Source organism: Coturnix japonica, chromosome 1 (assembly GCF_054131305.1).
Source record: "Coturnix japonica strain WE chromosome 1, WE-NBRP24, whole genome shotgun sequence".
NCBI lineage: Eukaryota > Metazoa > Chordata > Aves > Galliformes > Phasianidae > Coturnix > Coturnix japonica.
Genome location: NC_140663.1, coordinates 53,529,864 through 53,556,819, shown reverse-complemented (window position 1 = coordinate 53,556,819; position 26,956 = coordinate 53,529,864). Strand labels below are relative to the sequence as shown.

At 38.9% G+C, this 26,956-nt stretch overlaps 1 protein-coding gene across 35 annotated transcripts in view; it reads left to right on the top strand.

The window, feature by feature from the left end:
* Positions 1 to 26,956, top strand: part of CACNA1C (calcium voltage-gated channel subunit alpha1 C) — a 449,097-nt gene that overhangs the window by 287,234 nt on the left and 134,907 nt on the right. For 19 of the 35 annotated variants that reach the window (XM_085540181.1, XM_085540196.1, XM_085540277.1 and 16 more), the window contains exons 6-8: positions 2,387 to 2,548; positions 3,663 to 3,859; positions 23,625 to 23,728. In XM_085540181.1, coding sequence (XP_085396307.1) covers positions 2,387 to 2,548; positions 3,663 to 3,859; positions 23,625 to 23,728 — 463 coding nt within the window. Of the gene's footprint in view, positions 1 to 2,386; positions 2,549 to 3,662; positions 3,860 to 23,624; positions 23,729 to 24,102; positions 24,207 to 25,906; positions 26,026 to 26,956 lie in introns of those variants that run through there. The other 16 variants (XM_085540251.1, XM_085540241.1, XM_085540190.1 and 13 more) reach the window with 3 other exon arrangements.

Genomic DNA, 26,956 nt, shown 5'->3' with positions numbered 1-26,956 from the left:
TGGTAATATATGTAAGTGTGCTAATTAATGGAATTATCTGGATTTGAAAACATCCTACTTGTACAGAGCACTGCACAGCAAACCTCAATTCATGCTGACAGTATTCAATACCTTAAGTGATTATCAAGTCCAGTTTCCCTGCCAAAGCAGGTTCCCTACAATAGGTCACACAAGTAGGTGTCCGGATGGGTCTTGATTATCTCCCTCGAAGGAGATTCCACCACCTCTCTGGACTACCTGTTCCAGTGCACCCTATTGTAAAGGTCTTTTACATGTTTATACAGAACTTCCTATGTTCAGGTTTTAAATCTATTAAATCTTTTTAATCTTCTGCATTTTTTACATGTTGCCCTGCCTGTCTAAACACCTTGACACCTCACGGTAAGGTGCAAGCCTTTGATTTCACAAGCACTGTTCTGTTAACAGAAAGGGCATTGGTTTGTGCAGATGTTATCTTTTCTGGACATCCATAGTACACTGAAGCACTTTCATGGCATGAGTGATGATGAAGCTATATTTAAAACAAGAGAACTTTTTGTTAATCATGATGTTTTTCCTCACTACCCTTTCAAGAGCACTGGTTGTATACTATGTTGAATATTAAATCAATTAAGAAAAATAATTGAGGGCAAGTTACGTAAGACCTGATATTAGAACTTTTGACCTTGTAATCTTGGCTATGATTTGGATTATCAAAGCTGAACACTAAAAATTAGGGCCCTTCTATGCTTTAGTGTAGATTTATTTGAATCTACAAATAGTTTAATTTGGGTTTAGGGTGTTGGGTTTTGTTTTCTTTTTTTTAAGGTTCATAACCATAGGTAGCCTTTTAACTTCCTTGTATTGGTTTTCATTGTCTAGAGGAAATTAGGACATTGTTTTAATTTTCTAGTCAACTAGACATCAGATTGTCTACTGCTGTAACGTACTGGAGGAACATTTGATGTGGGCTGCAATTTATTTTCTGTATACACTTAGAATTAATAGGCTGAATGAGGCAAGCAGTTAGGAGAACAGGTTGATTGCCTCGTGTAATCACAGTGCTATTTTCCTGCTGAGATTAACTAAATTAGTACCTCAAGGTAACTGAGCAAACTGAGCAACCAGGACATCTCATTCTTGTCCAGGATTATTTTTGAACCTTACAGTACTGCCCTTCATATAAGGATCTACTTAAGAAATCTGGCATATTTCATGTAGAATTTTGCCTCCTTTGGGTGCTAGCATGAACCACTGATGAGTAAGTGAACTGACTGCCAACACCTGAACAACTGTTCTGACTGGAAGAAGCTAGAGGCCAGCTTTGGATTGTGAGCAGGCAGTGAGTAACCTTGCTAGCCTGGCAGCGGATGCCACCCTTGATTGCATCTATTGCATTCCATCTCATAGCTGGGGGTGAATTGACAAGTGGATTGCTTGTGAGTGAAAGCATTAAAATTTGAGGAAAAAAAAAATAAGAAGAAAAAGAAAAAAAAAGTAATAAAAATGAAAATCCAAGTTCTAAGATGATAAATTTTCAAAGTTAATTGTTATCACATACTCTCTTGGCAGATGTATCACAGACATTTCCAACTCATGAATCACATTCTTCAAAAAATCACAGCTAATATCAGCTTCTCTGAGGAGATGACAGCATTTGCAGGAGACACTAATGGCTTCTGGCTCTCAGTCACTGCAAAATCATGAGCTTGTAATTGCTCTGATTTGGCTATTTGTAGACTACTGAGTTCTAGAGGTCTCTTGATATTTTCGAGATTCATACCTTCCCAATGACAGTGGTTGCCATCACTGCCACCAGTGATGATAACTTTAAGACCTTGTAATTCTGAATCCTTTAGAAATGCTTCTGAGGCTGTCTGGTTGTACAAAAGGAGACAGAGAATTACACGAGTGTGCTGCTTGTGTCAGGCTCACCTCTGTAAGAACTCAGAATTGCCACAGGGACTCCAATTCAGTTTGCTGTCACTCCCCATGCTTTGTGGTGTGGCTCTGTGGCACCCCACCATTCATCCTCTTGTACACCTCACTGCACTTGTCCTGCTTCATTTTTTATTGTTCTTTGGTTTTCCCATGTTTTAACTCCTAAATACCATCTTGGAAAACACCTTTGGTCTCATTTTCAAGAACAGCCAAAACAATGTATTCCTCTCCAGAGTGATGGCATTTCAGTGACAGGCAATACCTGTTTTACTTTAGCCTTTACCTTTAGTGGTAAGTTGGTGAGATGCTTGGAATCTTCTGGATTCTTATACCATCAAGGTAATTAGTTCAAGTGAGGTGGTACGAATTAAAAATGACATTATTGTTCAATTTATGGCCTCTCCTAGGTGCTTTCCATAAATGTTGTTCTCTTGCTGATAAGTGCTTCCTTCTGCTCTCTCTGCAGGTCTCCAGGTGGTTTTAAATTCAATTATCAAGGCCATGGTCCCTTTGTTGCATATTGCCCTGCTGGTGCTGTTTGTCATCATTATCTATGCCATCATTGGATTGGAGTTATTCATGGGAAAGATGCATAAGACCTGCTACCACGTGCAAGGGGGGCTGATAGGTAAGAGGAGTGTTCCATGGCATGGAGCCCTGTTCCTTTGTTTTCTGTCTCTTATGTGAAGATTACTACCAGTGTGTTCCCAGTAGCTGTTGCTCTGTTCTGTTCCTTGGATGTGAATCACCTTTGATGTAGAGAGACTGTCTCCAGTGGAGGGAGTTTAACTAGTTCATCTTGAGCACTCCATTTTTGGCCAGTATGTTAAAGCAACAAGAACTTCAATCACTGCCGAACACAGTAGTGGACACTTTAATTTGGACTTTCACCACACAGAGTAAGAAGCAAATATACTTGCCTGCTCCCCCGAACATAGATAACTTCATCTGTTATAGATGTAGCACAAGGCTCTGAAATCTGCATATTACTCTATTGCAGGAGTTGTTGTGCCTATAAGAATCTTCTGTAATATTTTTCATAAAGTAAAGCATTTAGGCAAACTTGATGTAGGGGGTACAGAATAAAGGATGGATAATCAAGCATTAGAGTCTTACAGGGCTTCTGAGTGCCACTAGGCTATTGATAAAATGCCACATAGCTTCTAAACACTGAAAGAGCAGAGCTCCAGAGACTTACTGCTATAATTCAGTACTGTCCATGCCCATTCCATCCTATCTCTAGAGCACTGAAGCCTGTCTGCTGCAGAGGTTCAGCCTCCTTCAAGAAGATGCCAGTAAGTGACGCAGGTCCCTTCCAAGGTTAACCCCAGTACAAGGTGTGTGCCATGTGTAGGCACTGGTCATTACTTGCAGCCTAAAGAAATGTAACAGACTTGAAATAATGCTTCCTCTTGAACTGAAAAATGTTATTTCTTTCTCCTAGGAGGATAAGTGTTAAATAATAATAACAATAATTTTTTAAAGTACATTTTAGTTTTGAGTGTAAAATTTGACAGCTTAGCCTTTTTTTTCTTTTTTTTTCTTTTTTTTACAAAAAGAAAGAGAAGCACAACAAAACAGCCCTTTGATTGAAATTAATATTTTCTTGCGTATTTTAAGAGAAATCCATCAAATGCATTGCAAAATATACTAGTTAAAATGAGCAAGCCTTCACTTGCTTACCACTGTGTCTAACAGCAATTAATTCTCTTCATCTCTGTTTTCTCCCTCTTCTCCTTAAGATACACCTGCAGAAGATGACCCATCTCCCTGTGCCCCCCAGTCTGCACATGGGCGGCAGTGCCAGAATGGAACCGAGTGTAAGGCAGGCTGGGAGGGACCCAAGCACGGCATTACGAACTTTGACAATTTTGCTTTTGCCATGCTGACAGTGTTTCAGTGCATCACGATGGAGGGGTGGACAGATGTACTCTACTGGGTACGTATCCGAAAATGATAACTGAAAGGCCTGCCCGTGTTCTCCATCAGTTTTTAAACTTTGGGCGTTAGCTTGAGCTTTGTTTTTTATGCTTGTTCTTAATAGTGAAGGCTTGGTTGCTAGTATAGAGCTTTAATTAACTAAGAATTTTGATGAAATGGGAGGGTTTAGGTGGTACAGTTAAATCAAATGTAAATATTGTTTTTAAACTGATGTTATAATGTTGAAAGATGGCACAAGGCTTACTAGCTGGCATGTGGCTTATTGCTTTGAAGATTTGCAAGGTACCTTTGTTGACCAGAATGTCATATAAATACTCTCTTTACTGGGGTAACTATCCCATGCATCTCCAGATGTGTAATATACAACTAGAGGTGATATCCATGGCATTAATGCAACAAAGGCACTATGCTGATCAGCTCATAGGTCTCACAAACCCCTCTTCATGTCAGCACAACTCCTGATTATAACTTTTATCCTAATACTAATTCTTCATTCTCTCCTAACTTTGATACTTGTATAAATCTTGATTATATGTTTAACAAAACAAAACAAAAAATCTTAATCTAAATGTAGAAATGTAAATTAAATCTCAACTTTTCCTTTACCCTAACTCTGAAACTTTCAGTGCCTTTAGTTTCTACCTTGTAACTCCCAATTTGTTGGAGGATTCAGTGGAAACACAATAAGGTTATAGGAGTTAAAATCAGATTTGGCCTGCACTAGTAAACCAGATATAAACATGGCTAGATTCAGCTCTTGCAATCAACTTTTGCACAAATACTTTCTGGTCCAGGCATCTAATTCACACACAGTTCACTCCTTACTGCACAAGGCTAACCTAGGCTATTTTTTGACAGCAGGAATGTTATGAAACTTGGTTCTCCAAGATGGTAGGAATTCCAGTGCATGATGGAATTTAGCCTGAGAAGACCCAAAACACATGAAAGGACAATCTGGACTGGAACAGGCTTGCACCATTAATCAACATTAGCTTCTCTCTTAAAGAAGAGCCTAAAGCTGTATTCTACTCAGCGGTGGGTTAGGGTTTACAAGATTTTACTTTGAAGATTTAGCTTATGTGCAATAGACATTCTTAGTGTGGAATGGCTAACAGTTGTCCTTTTATCCTCTTCAATTTAGATTAGAACTGTGACTCTAGCTTCCTTCTAATGCCTGAGATAAAGGGCAGAGATCAAACCACAGGAGAGTCCAAATCACAGAACACAGAAATTGGCTTTACTTGGAGAGAGGGTATAAATCAATAAAAAAAATAAAGAAGAACAGAAGGAACTGGACAAAACTATTCTACTGCTCAACTATGGCTATATATAATATACCTGTCTTTTTATCACATGAGGTTTACGTTCCACCAATCTCCTATCACCATCTGTCTTTGTGTAATTGAGAGGATTTATGGGAAGTTCAGGAGGAAATAGAGAATAAAAGATACCAGAAATAAACACAGAAATAGCTTTGGCAGTGCATCCCATTTAGTATTGTGAAAGCCGTCCACAAGTTATCACAATTTTCTTCTAAGGCGCGTTTTACAAAAGACCTTGCCAATCCCCATGATTTTGATTCTGTGTGCCATTTGCATGACTGGACGTGAATCTTTTAGAACTCAGTTATCTAATATCAGAAACCAAGAGCATATACTCACTGCTAAATGTTTTTCCACTGTGACTGCCACAGATGGCTTGACTTTTTTATGGCGTCCCTGCAACAACCTGGATAATAGCTGTTGGCTTTTGTTTGACATTCAGACAGCTTTTTCACTGAGTTCCTGAGTTCTTTTTCCTTAAGCGACAGTAAGGCAAACTGAGAACTTAAATTAATACAGATTGATGGTCATTATTATTTTAGGGGCATCTGCATAGTTAGACTTTTAGGCTATGGCTTTGACAGAACACTTGCTTTAGAAACAAAAGTAAGATTTGGTATCTTCAGTTCATAGTTATTCCTAGGCAACACTACCAAATAGAGTTAGCACTTCAGTCATAATTTTGGTAACCGAAAAGGAGTAAATTTAATATGTAAAGAAAAAATAAGAACAACAACAAAAACCCACCATATCACCTGTGCTTACAGGCTGTGAAGTATCAAGTTTGAGTAAACACCTGAGCACCTGAAATGACAGACACACACACTTCAGCTGATGTAACCAATCCAAAGAGCACTGCTGTCACGTGTCAGGTTTTGCCTCTTTGTTTTATAATGACAAAGTAGACAGAAGTCATCACTGACCAGCGTTTGCTGTGCAATGGAGTAGATACCTGAGATGTGATGAGTATTTCTTTCAGCAACGAGGAAATGGGGGCAATTGTTAATTGGAAAATCACTACAGGACACACCTGTGAGAAGTACTGTGGGTTTAATATTCATATGTAGAAACTGTATCTATACATTCACACTGCAATTTCATGTGTGGATGTTTCAAACTTTCTCTGATATGTTTTATATAGGAAGTTTTATAGTCCATGCAATGGGAATTCCAGCCTAAGCTATCCAGATAAATAGAAATAGTATTTCTGGATGGTAAAGAATAGAAAAGATGTAACATTTCAATTTGAGAGTAAATGAAAAAAAAAATGTAGTTAATAGTACAGGATGTAAATATGCGATCTTAAACTTTGTGCAACCCATCATTTCCTTAGTGAAGCCTGACTCTCACATAACTCCACTTCCCAACCATTGTGGTTTTGGCCAAGTGGACTTGGAGTTAACACTGGAGGCTGAAACTCAAGAGAGCAAAGATAGGCTGTTCTCTTCTCAAGCTGATAATAATTTGAAAGATCCCTTGCATCTACAGTGAGGTCATAGAAGTTAAACTTGCTTTATTAGGAGATAGCTCTGCACACATAATGAAAATAAGAAATCTAGACTTAAACATCATCTTCACTCTCCAACTGTATTCTGAGTGAGGGATTTGGAATAAGAAAGGGTTGTCTGCAATTCAGACAGTTTTGTGGCTGAAGTTAATAGGTGCTACTTTTCAGAAGACACTCCTTAAACTTAATGATGTAAGCTAATGGATTATTTCTAAAAGTGCTAAGTATTCAAAGTTTGAGCTGACTGTTAGGTTTTTAGCTCCTCTGAAATTCAATGCAGATACCAAGTTCTAGTTCTGATCCTGCTGAGTTCAATGGCAAATTTCCAGTTAATTTCAAAAGGTCAAGCTCTCCCCTTCTACTTTGTTAAATCTTCATTATACTGCCTAGATGTTCCACATGCAGTCGTATGTACATGAAGACTAGACAGATAGATAGATAGTTCAGGGCTTTTGTGTCTGCTGTGCTTGTCTTCCAAGTATATACATGTTGATATAAAGTGTTTTCTTTGTTTTCTTCTTAAATCTGAAAATAATACCTTGACCTAAAACTCAGCAGAACAGATAAGGCTCTGGGCTGACTTATTTGGCTGGAGAGGTTTAGTCAATGAAGCAATTTCATTGGTTTTAGTGGTGGAAGCTTAGCATGTTTCAGCATGTTGCCTGGGAAAATAAAACTATTAATGTCATGAAACTCATGTTTGTCTTATACCACACTTTTCAGTGTTAAACCTGCATGTTTAAAAACTAGAAAGCTGTATGACTTTCCACAAGCCCTGGACTCTTAGTCCTCTGAAGTAGCTTTCCAGTTTTTACCTTCAGTTTCTTGCTTCCTTCATCATGCTTTCCTTTGTGTCTCCTTCAACTTTCACATTTTTAGTGAAGCCTGTCTCCTCTTTCATGGAGTACTATTTCCCAACCTGATTCACAAACTTGCAAAGAGATTATCAGAGACAGGAAAGCAATGAACTTGTATTCTCTAGAAGGACTTGACATCAATGAGATCAATACACTTTCCAATCTCCTCTATCATTCAGCAGATAAGAGGTGTGAAGAGATTGACTTCTTTTGATATGTGAAAGAAGAATGTTAGGGAAAAACGGTTTGACACTGCTGTAGTGTCAAGTAGATAATTACTTACATGGGGACAATTTTTGATATAAAATGAGTTTGTTGGATAGAATACAAATCTTTGCAAAGCAAACTTGTTTGCTTTGTCCTGAAAGAATGATCTTTGTTGAAGGGAGTGCTTATAGTATTTTATCTTATACACTGCCTCAACCTTCCCAGGTTTGCTTTGTCCCACTATAAGTGCCAGATGGCTTTGTCTCACGCACAGTCAGATCATAGGATTATTTGAGCTTTGCAGTCATTCTACACATAATATTTTCTATGTTTTGGAGAAGTAGTTCTCAAGACCCTTCTTAATGCGTGATCAGCCATCTTTGGCAGCATGCTCCCTTGTGAAGACACCAGTGTCCATTTTTGAAGACTGCTCAGTCTTGGGAACTTTTGGCAGCAGATGAAAATCCAAATGTTACACACAGAGTAATTTGGTACTTAGTAATCAGCCTCTGCTGCAGTCCCTTATTCCTTATTGTCTTGTTGACTAAGAAGGGAAATTAATCCCTGTGCAGTTTTTAACAGCCTATTTAGGAATTTGTAAGCATTTGCTGGGTTCCCTTAATCTTTTTTCTTTTTTTTTAATCTGAACAGTTTCTGTTCTTTTAGCCTCCCCTAATGGGACTTTCTTTTCATTATTTTTGATCAGTCTGTTACTGTCCTTCAGGGGAAGACTCACTTTTGAGTTAAATAAAGCTTGAACTATGCCATGTCTTGAGAAAGTCTTTCCTGTTCATGTGAAGTCTGCTTTCTGCTTGCAAATCTGTCCACTGACACCTCAGTCCTAAGTGCCTGGTCTCTCCACTCCCTTGCAATTACATAATCATACACATAAATGAAACAGGATACAGAGCAAGTGCAAAACAGAAGGGAATATTGTTGCACTGAGCTGTTCATATTGCTGGGTAATGGAGAGCCTCACCCTGAGTTCTTCTGCACACAGCTTGGCCATTGCAGCTTGAATTCTAGGATGGAGTAATTCTACTTTCTCCACTTGATTATTAGTAACGAGCAACCTCGAGCCTGCCATCGTTTCTAGAATATTGGCTTTGTCCCATGTCATTTGGACAATGCATTAGAAGGCTTCATTGAATCTCTGAAAATAGCACGCAGTGCCTCCAGGGACAGTTTACCTGAGGGCTCTGACTGTAAACTGAAGACTGTATTATTATACATGGTCTAAGGCCAGCTCTGGATCAGATCCATGGCACTAACTTGTCTCTGGAAGAGATGCCTGAACTGGCACATAGCAGATTGACCCCTTCTAATTTAACTGAATAATCCTTGGTAGACTTCCCCAGCCTGTGGGCAAGAAAACACTTTAGTAATCAAAGGCAGCACAGTAGAGCCACCATACAGTAGTGAGACTGAATCAGTCAAAATGTTTCGAAGTATCAGATACCCAAGAACAGCATGGACATTAGATGCAGTGGGTCAGACAGACTGTACTGGAAAAGCCTCCCATCTCTGAATCTGTGAGATAATACTTCCAAGAGTCACTAAATGGAGCTTGAAACTGAAGCTCACAATCAACCTTACAATCCCTGTTGTGGAATTAAAATGGGGAACAAACAGAACAACAAGTATAATTTACTTTGCTAACAACATTGAAACATCTTGTGAGCTTTTCTCATCCCTCTGCAGCCTGTTGCATCCAGTGAGGAAGATGTGAGGAATACAGTGATGGTGCCACAAAGTGGAAGACGTTAAATGCAGAGTTGCAACCAATTTTCACCAGCTGTGTTTTTCCTTATAACGCTTTATTCTTGTAGCGCTTAGGCTTGATTTAGTAAGGCTTTCCGCACAAGAGAATGATCTGATTCTAAGAATATATGTGTCTACGTGTTTCCATGGTGTTTATTCCCCATCCACCCCTATCCCTCCAAGAAAGTGTTGGTTTTTTATTGTTGTGGGGTTGAGGTTTTTTAATCATCTTTTCGGCGGGGTTTGGCATGGATGTGAAAAATTAACAAAGAATAAGCACGCAAGTATGAGCAACCCATCTCTGGGATTGCAGAGTTCTTTTCTTCTCCATCTCCTGTAGCAGTGGTGGGTAAGGGGAGAGGGCCCACAGTTCAGAGCACTGAAGGGCCACAGTATTAATGCCCTGGAAAAGTACAGCCCATGCTCAATTGGTATGAATGCTGACATGAATCTGTTTTCCTTTTTCTCATGAACAACTGCATATGCAACTGTCATGGTTGTCTGTGCTGCTGTGTAACAGCAGTGACTTGCTGTTTGCCACTTGCCTCAAAAACCTACTTCTGCACATTTGCTTTATGCAAAGGCATACTAATTATGTGAAATAAAGATTTCACGAGCCCTTCAGGCCTCAACTTTGGGCTTCTCAGTCCTATTCCTCCATATGAAGAGAAGCTCTCTATTAAAAATAAGCTTTTTAATGGGATGGTTATGGGTGGTGTTAGGGGAGACCCTCTGCCTGGTGCTCCTGCATAGGAAGGACTTCTTTAACAGCCCTGTCATTCTGTTGCCCTTTCTCTGTTCTTTCTTGTTTTGTTCTACCTTAGCCTCTTTCCTAATTGCTGATGTCTAATCACCATGGAGACCTGCCATGTCTTTAGTCTTTTATCCCAGAGCTACAAAATTAAAAGCTAAGCTACTGGACACTTCTAAATGACCTAGGAATTTGAGTGCCTCTGTTTGTGGGTGCACTGCTTTGGCCCTATTGACAGTTTTTCAGGATCTGGTGATCCCTGTCTGCTGAAAAAATTGTCTTCAGAGGTGTTATGTTTGGACCTAGATCCACCACACAGATTCACAAATAACAGACTGGTTTATTATTTGGTCCCCAGGAAAGAACAAGACCAGAGAATATGTCCAAGGTCAGAATATAAGTGGTGGTTCAAGAACTTACTATTTGTACTTCTTATGTTTGAATTTGGTTTTGTTTCAGTATCTTGTCTTCAAGACATAAGACAAAACAACCAGTCCTTCCCCAGTCTTACTGTGAATAGTAAGATCTTCCAGCCTGTGCAGAGAATTTGTCCACTAACATTGACTTTCTTCTCTGATTTATGTGGGATTTATGCCTGCACAGAACTTGCAGACCCTCTGATGTGTGGTCATGCCGTCATGTCTGGTTTACCTGTTCTTGTGGATTCCTTTAGAACTATTGTCTTCTAACATATAAACTGCACTCAGACCAGAGGCCTAAAAATGTTTGGGACATCTCCCTGAAGATAGAAAGTGACAAGAATTATAAAATGAAAATTTGGGAGCTCAGTCGGAGGGCTTATCGCTGCAGAACACCCCCACTTTTTATAGCATATCTAGAAGGAGTCAGACCTGGGCGTTATATTCATCTTATTTACTTAGTATTTCTGCTAAGAATCTCAAGAAAAAGAGAAGGGGGGCCTTGTATTTTTGCATACAGCTGCACCTCATTCAGATTTCCCTATAGTAGTTTCTTCAGTGAATGGGTATGGTGAATTCTAGTGAATGGGTAGCATGCTTATCAGATACTGTGAGGTCCAGATATAAAACATTCTGTTTGAGACTTCTGGGTGTGACTTCACAACCAGAAGCTGGATTCATCATCTAAAATACAGAATGAATTCTCAGCAATATCATAGATTGGGATACTAGCTACAAAATAAAGTGGGATACCCAAAGTTGCAAAAAAGAAAAACAAGAAACACTCAACAGTCCCACGTCCCTTTCCTAAAGAAAGTAGAGGTTATGTACAGCTCCCAATACCATTTTTCATTATTTTTTTTTTATAAGGACTTTATTAACGATGTAAATGGATGAACGGTATGCATTTGTGTACTCTTGTGCATGCAGCAGTTGGTGCCCTTCTGATATACTTGCTGTAGAATTGCCTATCAGTCTGCACTGAGATAAATAGAAGCAGTTATAAAATTGCAATACAATAAAACAGGCAGAAAATCCTTTCTGGATAATCAACTGTGCAAATGTAAGTACAAAATAAACAGAGGCAGGAAGGGAAAGCCTAGAATTCTAGGGTGAAATGAAATCTTTAGATTTGGAAACCCACCATCCCAGGGGATATTTCCTACCCTGAAATCAGCATTTTATTCTTTTGGAGTGAATTTCCAAAGCCTTTAAAAGATGAAAAGGTTTTTAAATAGCTAAGCAGTGGTAAGAGATGCAACTGCTGCAGTAGCTTTAGTGAAAGAGCTATGAGCCCAGTGGCTAAATAGCCTTTGGGCTTCTGGATGACTTTTTCAAAGATCAACCTTTTCCTTTTAAAGGGGAACAAGGCAAGACACAAAGCTCTGTGATTTTTGCCTCTGGAGCCCTAAATTCAAATCCCAATTAAGTCACACAAGTCAGAGTAATTTTTGGAGGCCACTACACGCTATTTCTGCAAGTTGCAAATTCACCAAACAAACTGACTTGATGTGTAATCAGCCACGTGAAAGAATGGGAAGCTTTACTGGGTGATGGTCTCTGGTTAGAGATCTGACTTGAGCAGGATGCTGCAGACAGTTAAGTGGCAGAAGTCTTCTCAAAATAGATGTACTGCTCACGATCCTGAAAGAGTGGCACAATAAGAAAGCAAAGATAATGTCACTTTGATTTTAGTTGTTGCATAGGCATGAGACAGAGAAAATGGTCTGACAGCCACCTATATGAACAAGCAAAATGGATCAAGAACAGAAGTATGGAGTTCCAGAGTCAATTTGTGGTAATCCTTGGAGACCTGCTCAGTCTGGGCCTTGTGACTTTAATAAGAGCTCTGACTGGATCAATGTATGGTCTGTTCTTTCCTTGCTGGACTGTATGGCCCAGGCAGTCTCAGTGCAGACAGAGCATAAGGGTGACCTGAGCCACCCTTAAAAAACAAAACATCACCACGCTTTTGAGGGAATAACTTAGAGGGGATTATTATTTACAACCTCAAAGAGCAAAAGATGCAATACAGTGTAGAATGTGAGTTGTTTTATCACTTAACAGTAGTTTCGTAGCAGTATTTCACTTTTGAGTTAAAACAGGCCAAAGAAAAATTTTAAACAAAAATGCATGTATGCAAATGTAAGCTGAGACTCTCCTATATGGAGAGATTTTGGTTTGTCATTAGTGTTCCATTTGTTGTGTTTTAGGAAGTTTGTATGGAGGTTTTTGAAAGTTGAGTTCCAAAGTGTTATTTTTAAGCTACTATCACTGCTAGAACAGTAACAAAGAAGAGGGGAAATACTCTGGAATCCCCTGGTCAGTTTGTTCTATCTATCATCCTGTAGCTGGAGATATTTTAAATGTGTTTCATGCATCTCTGTTCTCTCTTGCCCTCAAAGATCTCCATGTACTCTGTATACCGAAGGATGAGTTTTGATCTTCCACTGACATAGGTTCAGTTCTCTGCCTTCAGTGAAGTCTGTCAAAAACTCAAATGTTGGCAAAAGGGGATCTGAATTGCTCGTGCAAGTACAGAAACTCAGGACTTCAATGACAGTTATGACATCTCCTGAATGGAATCATAGGATGGCTTGTGTTGGAAGGGACCCCAAAGATCATCAGGTTCCAGCCCACCTGCCACAGACAGGGCGACCAACCTTCAGATCTGGTACTAGACCAGGCTGCCCAGGAATGTCCTGAATCCGCCTGTATTTTCCATGCAGTGCTATAGGTTTTATGGGAAAATGGTTTATGTAGTTGAAACGGGAGAATTGAGATGAATTGGCCTGGTCATGAATGTTGGCAGCCTATCTAGTTTTTTTTGTTTTTGTGGTTTTCTAATTTTGGTTTGGTTGTTGTTTTGTTCACTTGTTTGTGTTGTGTTTCTTTTTTGGATGTTTTGTTTTCATCTGTCTTACATATTAAACCTGGGGAAAAGAGTGAGGTGGCAGAGCAGGAAACTTGTTGGAGCTCAGAATTTAATTGCCTTTGATGAAAGGAATTCTATCTGCGTAACTAATGTGTTCTGTAGGAGTATCCCTGTATTGCCAGACACTCTGAAGAGATACATAATGGCCTCCAGTTTGTATTTCTGGTTTCCCTCCCTTATTATATTTGCCCACAGAAATTTCCCAGTAGTACTTCTCTTACCAACAGTTAATGTACTGGTGATATATCAGCAAAATCTGCTTCTTAAATAGTTGATTTGCCGTGGTAATCCACATCTATTTGGAGCATTACTGGTGCTACTAAATCTTGCAAATCTGTGAAAACAAAACTAAGCAACAGTGTTGTTTACTTCAAATGAAGGGGGAGCTGATCTTCATTTATCTGTTTGGAAATGAAAAATGTGAAGTCAAATGCCAGTGACTTTCAGCATCAGTTGAAGTTGGACTGTGGACTTCTGTGAAGGCTGTTTAAAATTACAGATTTAAGACAACAGTGAGCACACTAAAGCCAATATTTTCCCTACCACTTCTGCAAGCACAAAGTACTGTGCCGTATAACTATGGGATCAGAGAGCATTTTCAGAAGAAATAGCTTGCAGTGGAAAAAGTTCAGCTCAATCATTGTGTGCTACAGACATTTTGACCTGCTGGTATTTGAATGCAAATTTTCATTCTCTTCCTAGGCTCAGCCAGGGACCTCATATTTCCTATAATAGCTCAGTCTGTTAAAGAACAGCCAACTGCAAAAAAACAATGTACACCCAAGCCATAAACAGAAGAAATATGAAGATAGGAACTTACCAAAGAATGAAATATAACACTGTGGAGTCCAGTAGCTATGCACTGGAGGCTAATAAACATAGTGGAAGCATACTATACTGGTAATGTGGGGCTAGATGACTGAAAAATGTTTTATATATATATCTCAGACTTTATACAGACTTTCCAGCTACAAAAGAGCACATATCTACTCAAAGGCAGGGCCAATATTTAATGAGTGATGAATACAGAACTCTGTGATGTTATAAAGAAATAAGCTTGGCAAATTCTGTCGGTAACAGCACACTTCCTGAGTACTATATGGAACAAAAAGCAAAGTTTTCTTCATGTCTTTTATGTTTTCTTCATTGATAGGAATTCATATAGCAAAAAAATGCCATTCCGCTGTGACTGTGTAATTCCAGCCAAGCTCAAATGTCCATTCTACATGTTTTCAGTTTATCTACCATCTAGCAGCTACAGTTGTGAGGTAGTGTTTAAAGATCTCTCCTCTAGCCTCATTCTTGCACAAATTGCAGCAGCCTGGAAGGGCTATTCTGCAAAATTTCTGCTATTACACAGTCTCACTACAAATTTCAAGCCAACCAGGTCATATTTTTTACAGGAGTGCATGCTTTTGTGGCTCCGATATTCAGCCTGGCACTGCGTTCACTTCTTCATAGAGCTATGTGGGAAGCTTGGTCAGTTCTGGATATTTCCACTTCTTATCAGGGAAATTAGACAGCATATCAATGAAAATAATGATGATATCCAAAGTTTTTCTAAAATAACTATTGTTCTCATGGATCAGAGCAGACACTGTAATCAGGTCTCCTTTATTAGTGTCCTAGGATGAGGACATGCAGATCAGATTTGGCATAGCCTTTGTTAACAGGGTTGAAGAAGCAACCTCTGAAGACTCTGCTTCCCTCTTCTTTCTTCTGGATTCATCTTCCATTGCTGCGGTATCTTTGATTCTTTCTCAGGAGTTCTCAATTGCAAATCAATCACTTTCCTTGATGTTTCTGTTATCTTCATCAAGGCAGCCCTATCTCAGTAAACGGCTCCATTCAGCTCCAGCAGTGAATTCTGAAAAAATTGCTATTATTTCTAGTTCAGAGTGGAATTTCAGTTTTCTCATTCCATCACCACACAACATACAAAACAACTGAGGTATCAAGGTGCACATAGGAATCTTGAACTATGTAATATTTTTCCCATTGTCCAGGTATGATGACTCTTTCCTACATCAGTTTGTTTTCATCCTACAGTGATCATATATCAGAGTAACTTGGATAAGGCATTCTTTTCACTGTTTTATGATCCCTCTGCAGTTGCCTCCCCCCAGCTCTGCCTTGCCCTTCTCTTGAGGGTACTGTGATAGAAGGTTATAGCTGTCCATATGGACAAACAAAATTTCCAAAATTATGTGATTGAGGTCAGACAACAACAAAAAAAAAGCCTTAAAAACAAGTGCTTGGAGATTACAACACACCTTAAAATTTGCTTTTCTCATAAGTACTTAACACAAACGTAATTGTCAAAAAAAATAACAGTAGCAAAACAATGTGCTTCTCCTTCCTTTGAGTGTCATCAGACTGAGGCCAGTCTCTCCTTTACATCCATCTGACAATGCCAACAACAAAATATAGAACATTTCAGAACAGTTTTAAAGAGCAACTGTGGGTTAGAGTCCCTTCAAGACTACTAAAATTACAGTTTTTAGAAAGAAATTCTACCCAGAATGAAAGCAAATCATCTGGAGTCCTTTGCTTATATTTTTACCCTTTAGAATAAATTTTATTATATTGTCCCCAAGTCCATAAAAGTAAGCCTAGTTTCTTTTTTATTATTATTACTATTCTTAGTGTGTTCTTGCTTATTTGAGAATTGGGGTTTTGTATTTTTTCACCCCTCTTCTTGCTCCTTTCGCCTTGAGTGAACTCTGAGACCTTCAATTCCCACTCATTACCACCTGTCTTAAAGACTCAGTAAGGCAGGAAGTATTTGAGGTTGCGAAGATAAATGATAATGCTTCTCATGGTGCACTAGATTGTCTAGACTGAAATGCTTAAATCTTCTTTGTTTCAAACAATGATTTTGTCATGTCTTAGTCACTATGTATGCAACACTTATAATTTTATAGAGTTTTTGCCAAAAGATTTCAGAAAATGTGGTCCTTATCATATATTTCTCCCAGTCCTGTTCCCTATCACATTCAAGCAGAGCACTTATGCGTTTCAGTTTATTTCTACTGGTACCAATAGTATTGACTATTAACTTTAATGGAATTACTCATATGCTTTAAAATGTGCACATACATGAGTACTAGATAACAAACCAACCAAGTGAAGACAACTACTCAGATTTCAAATACTGAAGGATCTGCAAGGTAGAATATTCATCCCTAGGGTAATAATGCAATAAATCTAGATCTGCCTTTAAAGACGTATGATGGTTAAATATGATCTTTTGTTCCTTCTGTGAATGGTAGAGTCAGATGGACATGCACTACAAATAGAATCACTTGAGGTGTATGTGGAGACCAGGCAGGGATTTCTGAAGAAAAAAATGTGCTTTATTTACATTTTTATTGACAAGCTACACCGCGGCCTTACAACATTCAGGCTCCAAACGCATCAGCAAACACAGAATCTGAAACTTCAAAATGAAGGCTTCAAGCAGGAAGCTATTTTCATAGACAACAAAGTGTTGCCTGTGCCACTTCTTATTTATGCTGTCTCTTTCTCCACATATTCTCCAATTTTATTTTCCTGTATGGTTACAAGCAAGATTCGGTTTCAGCTAGAGATCTTGCAATTGGCCATAACCATCACATTTGGCTAGCTAATCTCCCGAGGCAGTGATCTGCACAAATTCATTGTAGACTGCAAAGAAAAATAAGTAAATAAATACATAAAATTATTATTTAGGCCAAAATTTGAGATTTGCTGTGCTTTAGTTTTATTGAGTACTTTGCTCCTCTTGATTAATGTCACTCTGTAAAAGGCTATACACTTCATCATAGAAAACTTGAATCATTTGTGTTTGTAAAAGGCAATCATAAAATTCTATAGACATTAAAAATCAATTAGCAATTTATTCAAGAAGTAGAAAGCTAGCCTTGGTACCCTAGCTTACCTGCATTCTGTTAAGTTTCTGCTCTCTGGCATTGTGCACCAAACAAGACAGACTTCAGATTTTTCTTCAGTTGTCCATTCAGCATGAGTGGCGTGTTGCTTTCCAGTGACAGCTGCCCTTCTGTGACAGATTAAACTTTTCCTCTAGATTGAGTTTATCAGTTGTTTTCAAAGACATTTGGCAGAAAATGTATGGGTGTGGGTATGTGAATTGCAAAGTCAGCAGAATTTAATGAATTGTGTCTTCCCCTCCCATTAACTGGATGAAAGATGTCCCGTATGTGCCTGGTGATGCTGAACTATTATGTTAATAGATAATATACCTCTAACATTATACTTGAACTATGGTGCTGTTGAAATGAATTACATACTTGCAAAATGTGCCAGACTATTTTCCTTTAAAAAAAAAAAATATCTCTAAGCAACCAGAATACAACATCTCCTGTGGCTCCAATGTCTTCACCTAGTTCTGAAGAACTGCAAGACATTGGCATTAAAGTGCATTTATAAATACTTTCCAGTCCTTGGCCTTTACCAGACCTTCTCAAAATATGTTGAAATACCCTCTTTTTATCCTGATATAGGGATATGATTTAGCAGAGGGTTGTTAGAGTTAGGGTACTATGGTTAGGCTTTGGTTGGACTTGATGATCTTCAAGGTCTTTTCCAACCTGGGTAATTCTATGATTCTATGATTCTGATGCTGAGCACTTTCTTTGACTTGCAAGAGGGGAAAAAAATGGGAGAAGTAGCAGAATCTGATTCCCTTAGTCTGTTTATAGTGAAGTTGTTCATAGCGAAATTATTTGCCTTGTCCAGAGGGAAAGAACTGACTCCAAATGCATTTGAATTTTAGAGATATGTGTTGCAATTAATGCACTGGGGAATTTCAGTCACCAAGATATCTGCTGGGAAGGCAACATGGCAGGCTGCAATCAATGCAGGAGACTCCCAGAGCCTGCAGAGGATAACTTCCTCATCCAGATATTAGACAAACCAACCAGAGGTGAAGGGTTACTGGACCTGGTGTTCACCACTGCAGAGGAGATGATTAAGATAATAGGAGATTAAGGAGATGAGTTTAAGATTTTTAAACTCATCTCATCATTTAATTTTAATTAAGGAGATGAGTTTAAGATAATAGCAGACTGGCCTATAGCAACTACGCTGTGGTTGAGTTTGTGATCTGCAGGAATATGGGCCTTGCAAAGAGCAGAGCTAGGACCCTGAACTTTAGAGTACAAAGTTCCTTCTGTGTAAGGAATTACTGGATGGGATTCTCTGGGAAGCTGTCCTTACAGACACAGGAACTGAACAGAGCTGGCAGCTCTTTAAGAACTCCTTTCTGAGGGCACAAGAGCTCTCCAACACCCATCAGAAGAAATCAAGAAGTGATGGCAGGAAACTGACTTGACTGAGAAAGGACATGCTGGTTAAACTGATCAGATAGATAAGAAGGAAATGTACAGACAGTGGATGTAGGAATGTGTGGCCTGGGAAGAAACAGGGATGCTGTCTGAGCATATGGAGATGGGATCAGGAAAGCCAAGGCACTGACGGAACTGAACTTGTCAAGGAGTCAAGCCATTCTATGATTCCATGATTCCCCAGAATGTATTTTAGCCTAAAGCACCAAAATAGAGATCAAGTCACATGGAAAGTAAACTCTCCTTAATTCTGGTTCTTGTTTAGAAAATAGAACCAAGTCTGTCTCCAGGGACTGTAAATGTTGACTCTTATTACAGATGTCATGGATGACCAGACAGTAGCTCCATTTATTTATGCTGAGATCTGGCACCTATTATTATTGACCATAATGGACCCTACAGTCACTACAAAACAAAAAAACTAGCCAAAACAATGTTGATGTTAAGAGAGTCATAGCTGCCATTTAGGGAGAAACCACCTCCTGTTGCTTTCAGTCCCAGCAAATAGGTATATTGCAGCAGTCTGGATCTCATCCCAATCACATCAGTGTGTGTTCAGAGCAAAGTTTAATAATTCCTACCTGAGGGACTAAGGTGGGTTCTCCAGAGGCCATTTGCTAAATAAGGAGTCTCTTTTGCAAACGTCTTCCTAGAGAGGACGGAGTTTCAGCCTAATTCAGCTTCTGTAACACCAGTGCCAGTCAACTTCTGCACCTAAATGCTGAGATGAAGATAATTTGTTGTACAGTACCCAGCGAGTCAAGGCAGTATTGTGCTTTGTAGGTTAGAAGGCTGAAACATCGTGAGCCTAAATGATGACCCCACAGTGCTAGAGAGGGAATGTAGTGAATCAAGAGAAGGAATCTGAGACCCTGATCTTTGAGGTGCCTCTAAGGAATGATACATCAGCATAAAGAATTGTATCAACTTTCTTACTGTTGGCAGAAGTGAGATATAAAGATGAAGACGTGAGCTGTAAAAGGTCAGGCAGTTTAACTTAGCACTTATTTCTGTAAATGACCATTTGTAGATTTACACCAGTGCAGTGCTTCCAGCTAACTTAGAAAGTGTCCCACATGTACTGAAGTTCACACCAGATCACAATTACCTTGAATACTGTAGCTGGAATATTGGCATTCAGACCCATACTGGCTGATAGCCTTTACTCAGACCTGTCAATGTAGATGACCCATTGTTTCTGTTGTGATTCATGTGGCTAATAATAAACACCCTAGTGAGAAATAAGCAGAGAAAGTGCACTCAGTGACCGGAGAGCTAAACTATTTATCAATGGTTGTGCTGTTTGTCCTAGTGGTAACTTGTAAGAGATCCCTTTTCTGTTCACTTTAGACAGGAACACTACATATATATATACACACACACACACACACACATATATATACATATATATATATTCTGCAAACCAGATTTTCTGCACTCAGTAGTGTGTAAATGACAGATCTCCTTCTGATCTCATCCTGACCCTTTGCAGCTTCTCCATTTCAGCAGCATAATTAGGAAAAATCAACTGTACCACCTATGCTATTTTTGCAAATGAAAGCCTCCAACTGCAGTCAAAAGGACGCACGTACACATACACATGTGATTAATAGCCATGTATTTGCAGAATTATGATATGTCTCCAGAAAGCATTTTTAATCAAACACAGATGTAAGGTATTAATGGTACCTGAATGGAAGCATTGTTCGGCTGTGGCATGTCTATCGTGGATTTCTAGGATGGTTCCACTTCAGAGGAAGCATTTCCAGGTATCTGGAATGATACAATCTTAGCCAAGAATTAAATGTTTCTTGAATGTTGATATGTTACTATTTTCAGTAAGTGTGCTCCTTTTTCCCCCAACTTCTGCCAAGCAGCTTACATCTCTTCATTTCTCTTGGAGAAGTTCTTCTAGAGGAAATAGTAAACTTACAGTGTATTGTCACAATATCAAAGATTATTTATTTGGCTTTACACAGCTTACCAAATACCTAATAACATATCAATTTATCATTTCCTACCACCTGTGTCTCAGTCTCACATTATATGGAATGATCTCACCTTCTGCTTTAAAAAATTAGATGTGAGAGCATCCAACATATGGAGTCCAGCAAGAGAGAGACAGTAAATATTCAGCTGTCTGCCAAATACTGGTGGTTTCTCTGCTCTTGAGAAGATACCACTGTCTCTACCTCTTAGCTTATCCATCATGCCTGGTCACTGAAAAGGAGGTGAAAAACAGACTCCATTACTGTTCAGTTTGAGAAGTCCAAATTGCTCTACTATATCAGGACACAGATTTGCTTTTCAAGACTAATTTGTACCAATGCTAGCTGATAAGAACATTATGCAACTGTGCAGGCAGTAGGAATAGCCAGAGTATGCTATACTGTAGTTATGTACCTTGCCAGGTTGCAAAGGAAGCTTCTTGCCATCTGGAAATTTCTTCATGCTGGAGTAGTACAAAGGGACAGTCCCCTCAGTTCTCTACCAGAAATTCTGATATTTGTTATTTAGGATTCATTCAAACCACAGCTTTGAGAAGTTGTAATTTTCCAGCTTATTTTCCAGCTAAAGAAAAATATGGACAAGAGATAAATGCCACATAGCTGAGGCTTTTCTGTCACCATCCATCATAATTAAAGGGAAGTCGAGTTATCAGTGTGCCTGTGTAAATTCTTATGGCAGTTTCTCAAAGACATTCGTAACTGTTGTTTGTGTAGGCTGTTTTATATAGATAGTAGCATTCTTGGTAAAAGGGAGAGGATGTTAAGTCTCACTTCTTGACCTACGTCCAGATTAGGTACTTACATTTTGCCTGTATGATTTCTCTGCTGTGATTTTGGGTGAATGTTTGCTCTTATTTTGTACCATGGTGTTATGTTCTCATTAGGCATTGCCGTGTTTCAATTTTGGGTGAATATTTGTTTCTAAGTTGCACCATGGTATTTTGTTCTCTTTAAAGCACTACTGTGTTTCAGAGCCAAGGCATCTACTTTTTGGCCAAGTGGGATGAAAATTGGCTTGTAAGCATAAGGAATAGTTAGTGATATTTCCAAACTAACTGAGCAATTGTACGAAAGTATTCAACTGGAAACTGGGTAATATGCTTAGATAGTGTTAGAAAGAACCTTCTGAAGAGAGGTGTTCCGACCACAAATCTATTAATCCTCTGAAGGAGATGATGAACTCTTTTCATAGAGACAGATTTTGAGGTTGTGTTTTAATGAGTTTCCTCCAGTTATGTCGCAGTTGAAGGAGCCCTGAGACAGAGTTTGGATCGGCCCATTGACTGTGGACTGTTGCCAGACAAGGACTTTAGTGACTGTACTTTAAAAGGAAAATGAATGATGAACTTCCAACCACAAAGAACTGATTACATTAGCGTTACTCTCCTGCCTTGTCTTACTGATGGTCTGAAATCCTCTTCCTGAATTGTTATGAATCTTGAGTCAGATTGCCTCTCCTAATGCGTGTCTCATTGCCCATGTATGGAAGAATATTTCTTCTGTGATCACAACAAATGCTTAGGTTGCAAAGGAGAGAGCATTTCTTAGAAGGAGAGAACAACTCATGATAAAACTTTTAAACACATGCAGAACAAAGGAACCAATGTTTCTTTGAGCCATTTAGGTACTTTAAAGTTTGCAGTTTAAGTTCGGAAATCATTTTAGTGCTACTGAATATGTTAAGTGCCATCTGTTTCTCTAATGATGCTATGTCTGACTCAGGAGATAAGTGTTTATGAAAAGTAAAGAAGAAGGGGCTCTGTTATTTTGATACCATCATGAAAATGAGGTTCTTTCCAAAATTTTGAACTTCAGAGGAGACTTCAAGATAAAATGATGTTTATAGACTACATACTTTTAGCATAAATATCTTAGGTGCTAGAGTTGCTCTACACACAATACAGGCCCAGGTACTAAAATAACAGTCTGCCTGCTTCATTTGCAGATGCTTGTTGTATACTAAAACTAGATCAGTGTTCACACCATTTAATTTACAGTCTCAAATTCTTTCAGTGTTCAGTAGTGTAGTAGTCAGATTTTGAAAGAGGTATTCATGATCAAAGATAGAAAGAAAGTTTGTGAGAAAGCTTTGGAGAACATTTGACCAGGTTAGAACATGTTGGGCCTTGGAAGGACTTCACTCAAAAGCATACAGCTACTACTACTGATTGTGGTAAACTGTAAAGATTACAAGATCATTGTCAGGGAAAGATTAGTATTTCTCCACAGTTACCATGTGCTTCTCTCTAAAGTATGCATGGGAAAAAAAGTGGTCTGGTAACACACTCAAGCAATGCTTAGCAAAAATTAGCAATATTTTCCTGGGAAGAAAACATGCACAGAGGTTAGAACAGAAGCTCGGAAGTCATCAACTGGGCCCATGTTCTGCTCTGGGTAAATTCCAGAAAGTGATAGACTGCAGCTTCAATTATACTAGACATCAGCCTACATTAATCGTTGCCTGTAAGATAACAGCCAAAAAAAAAAAGCAATCAAAGGAAAGGTTGCACCATTAAGAACATACAGAAACACTTGCTATGATCATGTGTAAATCAACCACAGGCTCTGTTTACAAACCTTTCCATCTGTTCCTTTGCTTATTCATTTCTGCTTTCCCTCTCTGTCTTCTAACTTTCCTTCATCTTTCCAGATGCAGGACGCTATGGGCTATGAGTTACCATGGGTGTATTTTGTCAGTCTGGTCATCTTTGGATCCTTTTTCGTTCTAAATCTGGTACTTGGTGTGTTGAGCGGGTAAGCTGACAGTTTTGGTGTCCTTTTTCCAATGCTACAGGGCAAGACTCCATAATAAGGGTTCTTCCCTGTCACCAGGATTCTTTTGGATGGATTAAAAATCTGAATCCAAGGAAGCTTTCACATCAGCCCTCAAAAATCTTGGCCAAGTATTTAAACTTTGCAAATAACAATACAGGTAATGAAAGAGGTGTGTTTCTCTGATGGAAATTCAATATCAGGGCATCCAAAATCGCGACTACCGCCCTTCCATAAATTTCCAGAAAATTTATTATTGAAAATCTTACTGCTGGTGACTTGGGATCTCTTTGGCTGGAGCCTTGCAGTGCTCAGAAACTGAGCTTGTCTCACTAATTATCATTCCACTCTTCCAGGTCAATGATGCCATAGGAAGGGACTGGCCCTGGATCTATTTTGTTACACTAATCATCATAGGGTCATTTTTTGTACTTAACTTGGTTCTCGGTGTACTTAGCGGGTAAGCAGTACCAGGAAAATGTTTTATTACTGTTTATTTTTTAAAATTTGTATTTTTATTCCTACTCTGTTGTTATCGAGACAACGGACAATGGCGGGTTGATCTCTGGAACCTTAGTAGAAAGCCTGGGCTATTGCTGTGCAAATGGCAAAACATGGCCTTCGTAATCTAGAAACTGTCATTTAAAAAAAACTAAGGGAAAAAAAAGAAAAGAAATACAAGACAACTCTGCCTGTAACATATTCCTCTACCTGAAATCTCTACCCATACTCTCTGGGAAGAGGCCAACACTATGTTCCCCTGTTAAACTGCCTGCAGGTAAAATATACCATTCACCACAGAATAAGGGGATTACAGTAAAATCTCTGGAAGAGTCATTGGGACTGAAGGAAGAATGAGACTATGAGACAAATCCCTTCACAGCTGTGGGATGAGATTCCTACCAAATTATGTCTTCTCACATGAGAAGTTCTCACATTGCTTAATATCTCTAAAGCACAGCCTAATGGGACACTTTTCCCTGGAGTGTGCCTTGCATGCATTTTTTCTTTAATAAGCACATTTCAGTTGTGTGCATTACAAGCCCAGAATTATTCAGAAAGAAAAGATCATTTCCCTCTGACTTTTTCTAAGGAGGAGCAGAGAAGCAGGAGAATTTCTTCTAGTGTTTAAATATCCCTAAAACTTCTAGCTGTATCTCAGTTCTGCAGTATAACCCTCACTGCAAAGCATCATTTTGGTAGATTTGATTAAAAGCAATTGATATTGCCCCCAGGAGTTAAAAGCTTTATTACCCCTGGGGAGCTGGTTAATGAAGCCAGTGAACATTTCTCTCTAGATTTTTTTTAAGATCTCCCAGATTTAGGCTTCAAATACCGTATTTGGGAATGACTGGATGCCTACAGCCATTCCATGCAAATGGATAACTATGATACAAGGGCTTTTGTGCATCCTTTTCTTCACTGTTTCTAGCACTGTGCCTCCTTCAATGAGCTCTGAATGAATTTGGTCAGAGCCAGTACTTGTCTGAGCAGGCAGCCCTTAAGTCTCCTGTCCTTTGATCATAAAACGTGCCAAATCTTCTCCTAACAGGAGAGAGGACTTGATGCTTCACATAAGTTACATTCTCAGTGTGACAGAAGCATAGGAAGGGTAGTAGTAGGACTAGAGAAGAAGATTCTCCTTTGATCATCCTGGGAAGAGACAGGTAATAGCAGATCTACTTGAAGGGTCTTCATTACTCCATTGAAGGTTACATGCAGCTAAGACAGCTGCTACAAACTGAAGAGTTTCTAAGTAGTGAATGGAGAGGGAGAAAATCCCCAGTAATGAAGTGTGAGGCAATAGTCTGCATTTGGATTTCTGGAGAGTGATATTCTAGGTACAATTTTAAAACGTAAGTTCCTTCTTTCTCCACGTGGATACTTTGATCAGCAGGTAAGGATCAGCATTAAAGGAAGATGACCACCTGACAGTGGGTAAGCAGTCTATAGTATCAGAGATGCACTCAAGGACCATATAAGATGGTGGTTAAAGTCTATATAGTATCTGATTGGATAAACAGTGCCTGTGAGCCCAGCCTGAGGACTGCATATTGTTGAAGCAGCGCTGATTCAATTTACCAACACTTGGATTTGTGTACATAAGTGGAAAATTACATTTCCTCTCTCTTTCATTTTTCAACCAAAGAAAGTGTTTTGGGACCTGGATGCCCCATCTCCTGAGATACTGCCGCTAGACCACCACAGCTAGTGGTGAGAGATGAAAACAGTCTGCAGGGAGAACTGAAATTAAAGATGAAGTTCACCTTGTTTATGCTGTGAGTCACTCTTCATGGCTGTGTTCACAGTATTGTGACAGCTGCACTGTTTCTGCAATTTTCTTTTTTTCCCAACTGGAGAAAAGTAAAAAGAAACTGAACTATTTGCATCCATGGAGGGGAAAAAAAAAATAAAGAAAAGAAAAAAGAAATGATGGCAGAAATGTTCTAAATTTTCTTTGGTCTAAATAAGCAGTTCTTAAACAATTAACTTTCTAAAGCAATTCTAAATTCTGCTGAGTTGCAAAGTGTCTTCACTTTGCAGGTTCAGCTTTTTTTAATAAACTTGCTGTTAGTCTGTTCTGTGTAGATGATCCACCTGTCTGTTCTGTGTAGGTACAAAGCAATATTCCTGGGCATCTTTGTAGATCCGTTCTGAGCATCTCTGATTTATCCCTATTTATCTATATCAGGAATGTTAACAAGCATGTTGTGTAGGTAGACTTCATCAGTGATAGATTGGCTTGGTTTTTTTAATCACTTCTAAATACGTAAGTGTAATTAATTGTACTCACAAAGACGCTTTGATTGCACCTGCAAAATCAAATGCTGAGTTCTGTTCTGCCTGCAGATCTCATCTGTAATACATTTTTCCTCAGTGTTTTACCCATTCATAATTCTTCTAGTGAATTTACTAATCACATGTTAAGCTACATAGTATGACAGAGTTATCATTATCTTCCTGTCTTGACTGAGCATATATTAAAACTCTTGTATTCCAAAGGAAATATCCAGCCAGCAGATCATACAATTGACCTTCTCAAGCCAAGAAAAAAGGTGTCCACAGCACTACTGAGAGTAGTGAAAATACTGCTACAGGTCTTCTGAGAGCAGAGATATTTGCTTCTGTGTTACTTGTTTCAGTTGATTAGTGATGGAAAAAATGACAGTGTGGGCTCAACTTTCAGACCTTCATGAGGAAGCATATAGA